The sequence below is a fragment of the Coenobita brevimanus genome, chromosome 51 (assembly GCF_032717465.1).
Source record: "Coenobita brevimanus isolate Jiangsu-jjx chromosome 51, ASM3271746v2, whole genome shotgun sequence".
Taxonomy (NCBI): Eukaryota; Metazoa; Arthropoda; class Malacostraca; order Decapoda; family Coenobitidae; genus Coenobita; species Coenobita brevimanus.
In genome coordinates, this window is record NC_137004.1 from 3,125,083 (window position 1) to 3,137,864 (window position 12,782).

General features: G+C 43.7%; 1 protein-coding gene across 2 annotated transcripts in view; it reads left to right on the top strand.

Moving 5' to 3' along the window:
• The window catches only part of LOC145399973 (uncharacterized), a 58,064-nt gene extending 45,540 nt beyond the window's left edge, over nucleotides 1-12,524 (top strand). For both annotated transcript variants that reach the window (XM_080272469.1, XM_080272471.1), the window contains exons 8-9: nucleotides 471-599; nucleotides 11,813-12,524. In XM_080272469.1, coding sequence (XP_080128595.1) covers nucleotides 471-599; nucleotides 11,813-12,087 — 404 coding nt within the window. In that variant the 3' untranslated portion in view covers nucleotides 12,088-12,524. The remainder of the gene's footprint in view (nucleotides 1-470; nucleotides 600-11,812) is intronic.
• The last annotated feature ends 258 nt before the right edge of the window (nucleotides 12,525-12,782 follow it).

Consider the following 12,782-nt stretch of genomic DNA (forward strand, 5'->3'; position numbering starts at 1 on the left):
GACGTGATATGAGGTCATAGAGTGTGACCTCAGGGATAAGGAACAGAATAGGGAGGCTGCCAGAGATCAAACAGCAAGGAGAGCCACCATTAGGCCACCAAGGCTGGTGCATGCAAGCATGTTGGAGCCTTTATAAGCAAAACGAAATGAAATAAATTTACCACTTGCATAAAATTTGAAATCAAAATGCTAGTGGAAGACATTCAGTGTAAGAAATATGAGATGTACATTCATTGTGCACCAGATGTATTGGAAAGGAGGATTGTACCAGAAGTTAGGCTAGAAAGGGATATTGATGCTCCGTTTGTTATAGAAACAGATAGTAAAGAAGAATTGTAGAGAAATATTTCGTAGTTTATCTAGACAGCTTATTGAAAATGATGGTTCACCACACATACTACATAAATGCACTGGTAGCCTTTGTACAGTATATATGCACACATTTTTTTTTTTTTTTTTTTTCCCCACAGAAGAAGAATCTGTAAAAGAAAATGATATTTCTACTCGTCCTGTGCCTGCACCAAAGTCATCTACCCAAACTGAACGAAAAGTGAAGTCAAGACCCTTTTTTGTAGCTGCTGATGATCCTTTAATTGAAGGTAAGCCTTTATTAAGAGGTATGTGACAGAAGAATTTTGTCTGGAGTATTTCTGTGAAACTATAGCATGATGAAGGTGTTTTGTGGTACAGTAAGATTGTCCTATGTGAAGTTTTGTGGATTTGGGGAAAAATATAAGTAAACAAGAGCAGTGTAAGCTAGTCTTATGAAAAAAAATGTCTTGGACCTTAGTTCACTGGACATAGCTCCTCTTGTTTGACTTTTCATCCCACACTCACCTAATACCTAGTATCCTGCAGTGATCCCTACAAATGTGAGACATAAGTAGGGCACATTCAGAGTATACAAAAAACTTTGTTCAGCACTTGACTAATCCATCCATTCATCCATCATCCAATCCTACGTTGCCCCATGAGGAACGTAGGAGCCTGGGGCTAGGCAAGTTGGTCCTGACATTTAAGATGAGAGTGACCAGCCTCACTCATCCCTGAGTGGCATTACGTGAGCAGTGTACCCCAACCACCCCATGGATATAAACCTTCACCAGCTCAATCCGATTGGAGTGCTGTAATTACCCACTAAACCACCAGGCACCAATATTTAGTTATATGGTTACCACTCAGCGTAGTAAATGGTTTCCTGGTATACAGGAAACCATTTGGCTTGTCACTCAGTGTACAGTAGAGTCACCCACAGGCAGAAGTAAGAGGAAAGAATGAAGGAAAGAAAGACAGAAGAGGGAGTGTAAAGTCAGCCTTAGGCAGAAGGATGAGGAAAGGATGAAGGAAAGAAAGACCGAAGAGGATGGAAGGAAAGAAGGATGGAGGAGAGGAAAGGGCAGACACCCGAGAGCAGCACTAGATCGAGTGAGTGGATGGCAAGTGCCCCCACCTACCACTACTTGACTAATTGACTGTAGAAAGGACCTTTTTTAGGACAGCTGAAGGCTTAAGCGGTATGGCCGATGTAAGTGCTGTACTGTAGTAATCTGTGAATATTTTGGAACAGAAGAAAGAGCAATAAGAGTGAAATGTGACATTATTAGGTGGATATAAATAATTATACTGAGTTGGTATGAACATCAATAAGGAATATAGATGAGGTGTCAATGAAAGTCTTCAAAAGTGAGTGTGAAGGTATTGACATCTTTAAGGAATATAGATGAGGTGCCAATAAAAGTCTTCAAAAGTGAGTGTGAAGGTATTGTTGGTAGAGGCAAACATGTGTGGTATGGAAGGAATAGAGCAGTGCATTGGTGAGGGAGAAGTATGAGAAATGTTTGAAAATCTCCAGGTGGCTTTCTATGGATTTGTTACTCATGGTTAGGATTCTCAGTATCCAGAAACACTTAATGTTACCAGAATGATGTTTTCTCGCAGTGATATTGTAGTTCACTTTTGTCTAGTCATCTTTTCTGAAGGCAACCTGTTTCCATCGTTTCCTAGAGCTTTGTTTTTTTGGAACAGGGTAAAGTATGTCTGTGGTGCTGTAATGGATCATGTCTTTCATTGACCCTTTATTAGTTAGCCAGACTTAGTCCATCTTTTGCCTTCACGCCTGTTTCTGCGTCTGAGAACACATGTGAAGCTCCTCCATGAAATGGAATGTTAGCTGCGGAGGCACTGCAGTTGAGAGGCCATTGAATTGGTAGATTAAAGAATAAAGCTCTCCACTTCCTGGCTTGAAGTGTGTAGTGCCTCACATGACTCTTCTACCTTTTCAGCTACCCTCCATCTCGTATGTCCTCTTTCTCTTTTTGAAGGTACCTTGAGTATAATGGAATTATGCCGTAGACAAAAGACCGTTATATTGAGTGTCTGTTTCAGCTAGAGGAAAACTACTATGGGTGGGAGATTCATACCGAAGTACTTTTAAGTGCCTAGTTGTTGGTTTGTAACTCCATATTATGTTAATACTACCGGAGTGATTAATAATGTAGCCTGATGTAGGCATGGTAAGGGATGCTGGATGCTTAGCTATTCTGCCACCAAGCCCTTCAAGACAGCAAATAAAGGTATCTAATACACTGTAGCAGTAGCCGTGTGTGTGTGTGTGTGTGTGTGTGTGTGTGTGTGTGTGTGTGTGTGTGTGTGTGTTTTGGGGATCTGAAACTACACATTCAAATCACACCAAAATTGGCACAAAAATCGCAAAACTATTGCTGGTGTGAAAAAACTTGGTCCCATCATGGTTGAAAAACTTTTACTATATTTAATGAGGATCAAATTTTGACCAAAAAACGCCGCTTCCAAAGTGAGTGCGTAAAATTAGGGTTGCGTTCACCGTAGAGTTTTTGATGGCTTTATATCTGATATACCACTGTATAGCAGTAGCCGTGTGTGTGTGTGTGTGTATTTTGGGCAGCCGAAACTACACATTCAAATTGCACCAAAATTGGCACAAAAATCGCTATAAATTCGCTGATGTGAAAAAACTTGGTCCCATCACGATTGAAAAACTTTTACTATATTTAATGAGCGATCAAATTTTGACCAAAAAACACTGCTCCCGGCGCCCCATTGGTTGCTGTGGCAAGGTGGTTAATATCTCGGACTTGCGTGTGGACAACTTGGATTCCATTCCTGAAGCTGCAAATAACATGATCAGTTGGTTAGCTTCGAAAATCCAAGTGACAACATTAGACTAGAACAGCACATAAACGGACCATCATGGGCCCTTCGATGTCACCTTGACGGCTGATAGTGACAGTGTTAGACTAGAACAACACATAAACGTGACTCGGATTACATGAAATGATTGCAACAAGCGCGTGAAGTGTGAGGAAATGAGTGAGAAGCACGAGGAAATGAGTGTGAAGCATGAGAAAGTGAGCGCGCAGCGCAAGAGCCCTCCGCAAGAGCAAGTGCAAGAGGGCCCAAAGGGCCCACGAGCTCTTGTTTATTCTGTAACCCACCATCCCTGCATCATATTACAGTAATCCCTCCACTGTCCGACGTAATAGAGCCAAAGGCATATTCAGATAGTGGGCCCCAGCCTCCTGGACTTGTACTTAAGGACCCTAACCCAGCTACTTTGAAAGCCACCTAAATAACTCCCTACCAGAGGACCTGGAGCGGTGGCATCTTCGTCGTGGGTCTGCCCCCCATAGGCTGTCGGAGAGAAGAGGAGGACAGGATGGGGGCCAAACCACCACAAACCCCCCCGGCCCCTCACGGGGCTCGAGTACCTGGGAGTGGCTTCGGTCGCCCGGGCAAGTACCACATCTCCCAACACAACACACACAACAACACCGTTTTTTCTACACCAAGAAATGACTCCCCGGCTGTCATTTCTCGACGACTTCTTCTTGCCAGGGACATTGAGAGCAATCAAGGACCCACCAACAAATACATATGTCCAACATGCTCAAAACCTCTCATGTCGAGCTGACAGACAAAGGGTTCAGTTCAGTGCAACTCCTGCAAGAACTGGACCCATTACACCTGCACAACACTTGCATCCAGAAAACATTACACAAACACCTGGACCTGCTCCTTATGCTCCTTCTCCCCACCCATCAACCCCCCTTCCAAACCTACTCCTACTTCCTTCACACCTCCACAGCCAAACCCACCGACCCTTTCCACACCATCCAGTCCCCCAACTCCACCCATTCCAACCCATCCTAGTCCACCTAACCCTTACCTCCATCACCTTCTCCTCCTACCTCTTCCCCTCCACCCACACCTCCTCCTCCTACCCCTTCCCCTCCACCCACACCACCTCCCCCCCGTGCTGCAGCAGGTGACACACATCGCACACACAACATAAACATCCTTCAGTTAAACATAGATGGCATAAACACCAAAATACATGAACTCACACAATTCATCAAACAACAGAGCATACACATTGCCATCTTACAAGAAACAAAACTACACAGAGCACAGAAAACACCGACATTTCATAACTTCACCACTGTTCGACAAGACCGGGCTGACGGCGGTGGCGGTGGACTCATCACCCTGGTACACAAATTCATCAACTTTGCAGATACCAGTGCACACACAAAGTCACTTCTCCCCCCACATGACACCACAACAGAAATACAATCAGTTAAAATACGCACTGGTAACAAATCACACTTAACAGTCGCTAACACATACATTCCACCCCCAGTCGTCCCCCACAGTACCACACAATTACTCTCCACAGATACACCACATCACTAACGTACTCAACATCATCTTGGGTGGTGATTTCAACGCCAAGTCGTTGGCCTGGCATGTCAACAACCCTGACACAGACAGAGGGCTGGTACTACAATCTCAGACAGATCATCTTTTCATACTAAACAGTCTAGACCAACATACCCATATCCCACACCAAGCCCTCTTCCTCCCATCATCTCCAGACATCACCTTCTGCTCCCCAAACCTCGCTCCCACTACATCATTGAGAGTGGTCAAAACCCTAGGTTCTGATCACCTCCCAGTCATCATCACTACCAAAACCAGAATCACCCCAGCTGGCCACAAACACACATACACTAATTATAAGAGAGCCAACTGGGAGGCCTTTGTAACTGAAACAGAACAACATTTCGAAACACTAAACAGTACACCCATCACAAACATCAACACCGCTGTGCACACTTTCAATACAATCATACAAAGTGCAGACAAAAGACACATCCCTAGAGGCAACAGAAAGAGACACAATCCCAACTTCACACCATAAATTCAAGGCCTCATCAGACAACGGTACAACACTGCGACACTCCCCAACACCCCATACACAAGACACCATACAACAAATACAAGAACTCAACACTCAGATAAACAGTAAAATATCAGAACAGCAAACACTAAACTGGAAAAATTACCTCCAAACACTTGACCACAAAACAAACATCAGCAAACTCTACAAAACACTAAACAGCATCACACTTTCCAACAGCAACACCACACAATCACACACTGCCATCACAACAACAGACACCATACCCTCAAACAAACAACAAGCAAACACTCTCATCAATCACTTTTCACAAGTTAGCCATCTAACCCCCCATCCCGAAGACCGACGTATCATCAGACGTAAGAGACAGTTCCCCACAGACCCAGACTATGCACCTTTCACTTACAACCAGACAATGCACATCATTAACAACCTCAAGCACTCATCTGCCTGTGGACAAGACAACATAAGCAACATTCACCTTAAACACCAAGTACCACAAGGCATACAAGCACTCACCAACATATCAAACTACAGCCACTTACACAACATAATACCCAACATCTGGAAGCATGGTAATATCATCACTATCCCTAAACCCAACAAAGACCCCACGTTACCCTCCTCACATCGCCCCCTCACACTCCTCTGCACCGCCTCTAAAGTCACTGAACGACTGATACTACAACTAGTCACACCTCACATTCCCCTAGCCCAGTCTCAACATGGCTTTAGGCCACAACACTCCACAAACACCCTTCTCACAGACCTTACACAGAGAGTTTTCGATGGCATGAATTCAGCTAGGCCACCACACACAACACTCCTAGTCACACTAGACGTTAGCAAAGCTTTTGATGCCATCCCCCAGCACAACCTCACAAACAAAATACTCAACACAAACATGCACAATAACACAAAAAGATGGCTGGCAAACTACTTAGCAGGCAGATGTGCACACGTAACATTTGCCGGTCAGTCTTCTAACATCAGAAACTTCACAAACGGCGTCCCCCAAGGATCTGTTTTGTCCCCTACACTCTTTAACCTATACATGCACGACATACCCACACCCCACACACCACAGATACACATAGCTTCCTATGCAGATGATATAACACTTACATGTATGCACCAAAACACAAACACAGCTGCACACATCATTCAACCTTACCTCAACACACTACACAAATGGTTCACCACAAACTGGCTCAAAATAGCCCCAGCCAAATCTACAGTGACTCTTCTCACAAACTGGACAGCAGAACACAGGCACATCCCACACCTCACCATAAACAACACTCCTCTACCACACACACACACACACACAAAATCCTTGGTGTAACATACAATACATCAGTGTCATTTAAACAACACATCACAAACATTAAAAATAAAATAACACCAAGACTCAATGCTTTGGGGTCACTTGCCCATACAACATTCGGACACAACAAAGAAACCACCACCACAGTATACAAACAATACATACGTTCAGTGATGAATTATGCAAGCCCTGCCTGGGCTTCTAACCTCACCAAAACACACTACAACACTCTACAGACCATACAGAACAAGGCCCTAAAAATAATCACAGGCTGCACAGCTACTACAGCCACTGACCACCTACATCAAGAAACCAAAGTCCTCAAAGTCAAGGATCACCTAGACATGAGAGGCACCCAGTTTCTTGCTGCAGCCTCCACAAACCCACAACATCCACTACAGTACATGGCAGCACATCCACCCACACCAAGGAACATCAAAACAACACCCAGCACATGATACCATACACAAATACTGTCATCTCTCCCCCCTCGCCCACCTCAGACCAGCTTCCAGAAGCATATCCACACTCAGATCACTCGCCGCTCCATTCAGTCACCTAAAGACAACACACAGCTGCATGCACTGCCTCCTGACATCCACTCTTCTGAATCTTATCTTCCTCATGAGGACAGGGTCCACCTGGCCAGGCTGAGATGTGGGCACCATCCAGCCCTCTTAAGCTACCAGAAGAGGCTGGATGACTCCGTCGCTGATGCCTGTCCAGGATGCAACACAGCACCCCATACTATTAAGCACATTATGGAAGACTGCATTGCACACAATCACCTATGCCAACAACACAACATACACTCTTTGAGAGCTCTGTGGGAAAGCCCGGTCTCGGCCATGGCCTTCCTAAGGGACTCGGGGCTGTTTGACCAGACTGCCTAGGGAACAGCTACTACTACTACTCCCTACCAGACATGCATAGCACCTATTTAATCCTATTTAAGACCAATAATGGACATAAAGCATGAAATTAGTGAAAAGGAACAATAGAATAAGGAATTAGAAGTGGTTATGGAAAACGGCAGTGTACAGGGTACTTACAGCACATCTGTGGCCGCCTTCTCTAAGGCTTTGGCAGTGGTGAAAATGCTCTTGGAGCATATGCAGTAATCCAGTGTTGTGCTGCACTTACAGGAATTCTTTTGCACTGTGAGTTATAATTGTTTAACACTGCACATTCTGCTCTTAATTGCAGCACGCCAGTTTCAACTGCCAGTTTGCACTCCACAATTAATCCTTTGCACTCTGTATTCTAATTTCTTAACACTACACAACACTGTAAATTCCCGTGTGGTCTAGTGGCGAGGTATTGCAGTTTATTCACAAAAACGAGTACGTGCAACATCCATTGCAATAAGCATCCACTCGTGATGACAGTTAGGCGGTAACTGGTGGTGAGGGAGGAGCAGGGTTACCAGGTTGAAACTTGGCCACATTACCAAACTCCTCAATTTTCATTATCATATTTAACTTTTCATTACCAAATTCGTAAAGCCAGCATTTATTCTTCACTAATTATATATCTCTATCTATCTATTGCCAGACGCCTCAGTCCCGTTCAGGGTGGCCACATACAAATCACCTCCTTTTCTCCCTGTCCCCCGCCATTTCACTGCCCCGCTCCCAACTCACCCCCCCACCCCTCTCTCATATACCTCTCCACCCCATCCCTCCATCTCATCCTCGGCCTCCCCCTCCCTCTTCCCTCCTCCACCTCACGCACATACACACTCTTCATCAGTCTTTCATCCTCCATCCTCTCCACATGGCCAAACCACTTCAGTGTATTCCTCCTAACGCTTCCTATCACATCCACATCCACACCACAATGCTCCTTTATATTCTTATTTGTCAGCCTGTCTCTCCATGTGACTCCACAGGCTCCTCTTAAATAACTCATTTCTACTGCTCTCGCTCTTGACTTGTGTCCTTCCAACAACGTCCAAGCTTCACTTCCATACGTTAGAGTTGGTATCACAATACTGTCATGTAGTAACTTTTTCACTTCCATGCTCACTTCCCTGATTCTTATCACTGCTTTCAAGGAACCAGCAACCTTTCTTCCCTGCTGTACCCTTTCAAGCACTTCACCCTCCAAACCTCCATCCTTACTCATCACACTACCCAAGTACTTAAACTTACTCACATTTTCCAGTTCCTCACCATCCAACCTCGCTGTTCATTCACTGATTTCACCTCTCTCAAAGACCATCACTTTACTCTTCCCTACATTCACCTTTAGATTCCGTTTCTTATACACTCTCCCAAACTCATCCACCAAGCCTTGCAGCTCTCCTTCGTCTTCACTCAACAACACAGTATCATCTGCAAACAACAGTACAGGGAGTTTCCAAACACTACCCTCTCTCACCAGGGCCACTCCAACATCCACTACCTCTTTTATTACCCCATCCATGTGCAGATTGAACAACCATGGAGACATGACACATCCCTGTTTCAACCCAACCTTCAAAGAGAAAAATTCACGCAGTTCACCATCCACACGCACTGCAGCCTTAGCACCATCATACATACTCTTCACAGCATTCAACAACTTCCCATCTTCTCCATATATTCTTAATACTTTCCACAATCCTTGTCTATCCACCCTGTCATATACTTTCTCCAAATCCATGAAAGCCGCATACAACTTCTTTCCCTTCTCTAGAAACTTTTCCACTAAAGATCTAAGAATTAATATCTGATCTACACAACCTCTTCTCTTCCTAAAGCCTCCCTGTTCTTCTCCAACTAATTTCTCTGTTCTTTCTCTAACTCTGTCAATAAGTATCCTGCCATACACTTTTCCTATTATACTAAGAAGACAGATGCCCCTATGATTACCACACACTTCTTTTTCCACTTTTCCCTTGTGCAAGGGAATAATTATACCCGACTTCCAATCCTCCAGGACTCTACCTTTCTCCCAGGCCAATCTGCACATTTTCCACATCCATTCTACTGCTATCTCTCCCCCATACTTCCGCATTTCACCACACACACTCCATCAATTCCGGGGGCTTTCTCCAATTTAACTTTCTTCATTGCTTCCACAACGTCTATCCTGATTTCTTCCTGTCTTCTCACTTCCCTCCTTCTCCCAGCCATTCCCCAGCCACTTATACTCGCATTACTTCCATCCTCTCTGTTCAACAATTCCTTAAAGTGTTCTCTCCATCTGCTCACTTTTTTTCCCTTCTCCACTAGTAATCTACCATTTTTATCTTTCACTCCCCTCCGTGTCGCCCTGTCCCCTCCAGTGTTGTGCTGCACTTAATTCTTTGCACTGTGAGTTATAATTGTTTAACAGTGCACATTGTTCTTAACTGCACCATGGCAGTTTCAACCACCAATTTGCACTCCACAGTTGATCCTTTGCACTCTAAGTTCCAATTTCTTAACACTGCACAGCACTGTAAATTCATGTGTGGTCTAGTGGCGAGGTATTGCAGTTTATTCAATGCTTATTCACAAAAAATGAGCACGTGTGGCTTCCATTGCGATAAGCATCTACTCACAATCGAAGTTAGGCAGTAACTGTTGATGACGGGGAAACAAGGTTGCCAGATCGCAACGGCCACATTACCAAACTCCTCAATTTTCATTACTAAATTTAACTTTTCATTACCAAACTCATAAGCTAACATTTATTCTTCATTAATTATATATACAAGTGGAAATACATGTAATCACTCTCCTTATAATTAACAGCATGTTAATTATTTTCACGCTATGTAGGCTAGCAGAGTAATCAGAGAGAGCAAACAATCCACCGTCTCCATCCTGTGTATCCTCATACATGTGAAAAATCCATTTGGTAATGCATTATTCTGATTCATTACCAAACGAATTTTTCAGTACCAAATTGGCCCACATTTGGTAATGAAATATACCAAATGGCAATCCTGACACGGGATGGAGGAGGGGGGAGGAAGGAAGGGGTAATGGGGCCATGGTGTAAACCAGCTCTTCGGCACCGCGTGTCAGTTTTAAATTACGGGTGGGAAAAAATTAGTTTTTTTTTTTTTTTTTTTTTCCTTTTTTGGTCATTTTTGGGTTCCGAAGGTCTAGGCCCACAATGTTCGGTAAGTGGGGTGTCCGGAAAGTGGGCGTCCGGATAGTACGGGGATTACTGTTCATAACCTGGACACTGTGATCTGGCTGTATTAAACCATTATACAGTAATCCCTCGATCATCCAGACACTCCGTAGTCAGACATGCTCCATATCCGAACGTTAGGCCATGGCTCTGTTATGTCAGCATCCGGATTTATTTGTCCAAATCCAAACATAAAGTTTCGGAGAACAAGAGTAACAAAACTCTTCCATACACTTAAGAAACTCACCAACAAGGTCTGTCATTTTATGCCCAACAATCTCTACATGCTCTCCTAGACACACCACACATATGAAACCAGCATTATTTTGTGGTCTGCCACTAATATTATTACATCTCTTTTGCATCCAGATATAAATATTGCACAAGTTGGAGTACTTCCCACACCCTTGTAGCAGACTGCACATGGCCACTCTCCTGCTTTGACAGCACCGCTACCAGCCCCAGGCATCTCCATCCTTGCCCCATCTGCACTCACTCTCAAACCCTAGTGCCCTACTTACACCTCTTCACCTCCAAAGCCCTCTTCTCCCTCCCCCTCACTCTCATTTATCAACACCAAGTCACTGGCACACAGTATCTCCCATGGGAGTCCACTTCTGAAGTCACACGAGAGAGCCTCAAGTACCACAGCAAACAACAAGGGGCCCAAGACTGACCTTGATGCATGCCAACACCCACAGAAGACTCATCACCCAAATTTACACTCACTCTCACCTGGGCACGAGCACCCACATACACAGCCACAACCACTCCAACCAGCCATTCTTCAATCCCAGGCAGTAGGAGTGTGGTGACTCTTCCAGCCACCACATGTGTTACAAACAGCTTTGTACCTCCTTTAGCACAGAAAGGGACTGATTATACCTGGGGTATCCCTCATCCTTAGTGTGATGTTCCAGAAGAGATATAAGCATTTTCCCTTAGCCTTTCTATACCCTATTTATGTCTGGGGGAAGTTGATGAAGGATATTGGAATTGTTTTGGAATTGTCGTTCCTCAGCAATGATTTTCCTGGTATTAATGATTACTGTTTTAAATTTCTTCTTATGCTGATAATTACTCATAGAAATACTGGATTCATTATATATAAAATGTGTTGATCTTTATTCTTGCAGATGCCATCACCTGGATGGCCCAGTCACTTACAGAGGACGTAGAGAATGAATTTAAGGAAGTCCAGCCTCAACTAAGAGAACTGTATAAATCACGTGCAGCCAGAGTGTTGAGGGAGATGAGGGAGGCCCATGTCCAGGGGAGAGGCAGAGGCAGAGGCAGAGGTAGAGGTAGAGGTAGAGGTAGAGGTATAAGCAGGGCACAGGCATTTGGTGAGAGAGGCAAAATTAACTTTAGTAAGGATTCCTGGTGGAGAGAAAGTAACAAGAAAATTTGATGTTTTTAGTTAATGCAGGCACTGGATGGCAGAAAAATAATGTACTGTGAACAATTTGTGCTGTACTTAAAAAAAAAAAAAAATCAATACTGTTTTTCCATTTATCCATCATTCACTCTTGAGTCGCCCCACGAGAAACATAGGAGCCTGGGGCTAGGCAAGTTGGTCCTGACATTTAAGATAAGAGTAACCAGCCTCTAACATAAGAGTGACCAGCCTCACTCATCCCTGAGTGGCATTATGTGAGCAGTAAACCCCAACCACCCATTGGATATATACCTGCATTGGCTCAATCCAATTGGAACACCTTAATTACCCACTAAACCACCAGGTACCATAATTTGGTTATATGGTTACCACCATGCATAGTAAATGGTTTCCTGGTGTACAGGAAACCACTCAGCTTGTCACTCAGTGTAGAGTCACCCATAGGTAGAAGGAAGAGGATTTGTCTGTAATAATTTTATTAAATATTACATTCATAGCCAAATACAGCATTTCATTTTATGCCTAATGATACATTACCACAATGCTAACCCTGTTTTCAATTTTCACATGAAGTCAGGAGATTTAGTATGATTTTAGATATCAGAGGCTAAGAGGCACTAACATGCATATATATATATATATATATATATATATATATATATATATATATATATATATATAATATATATATATATATATATATATAT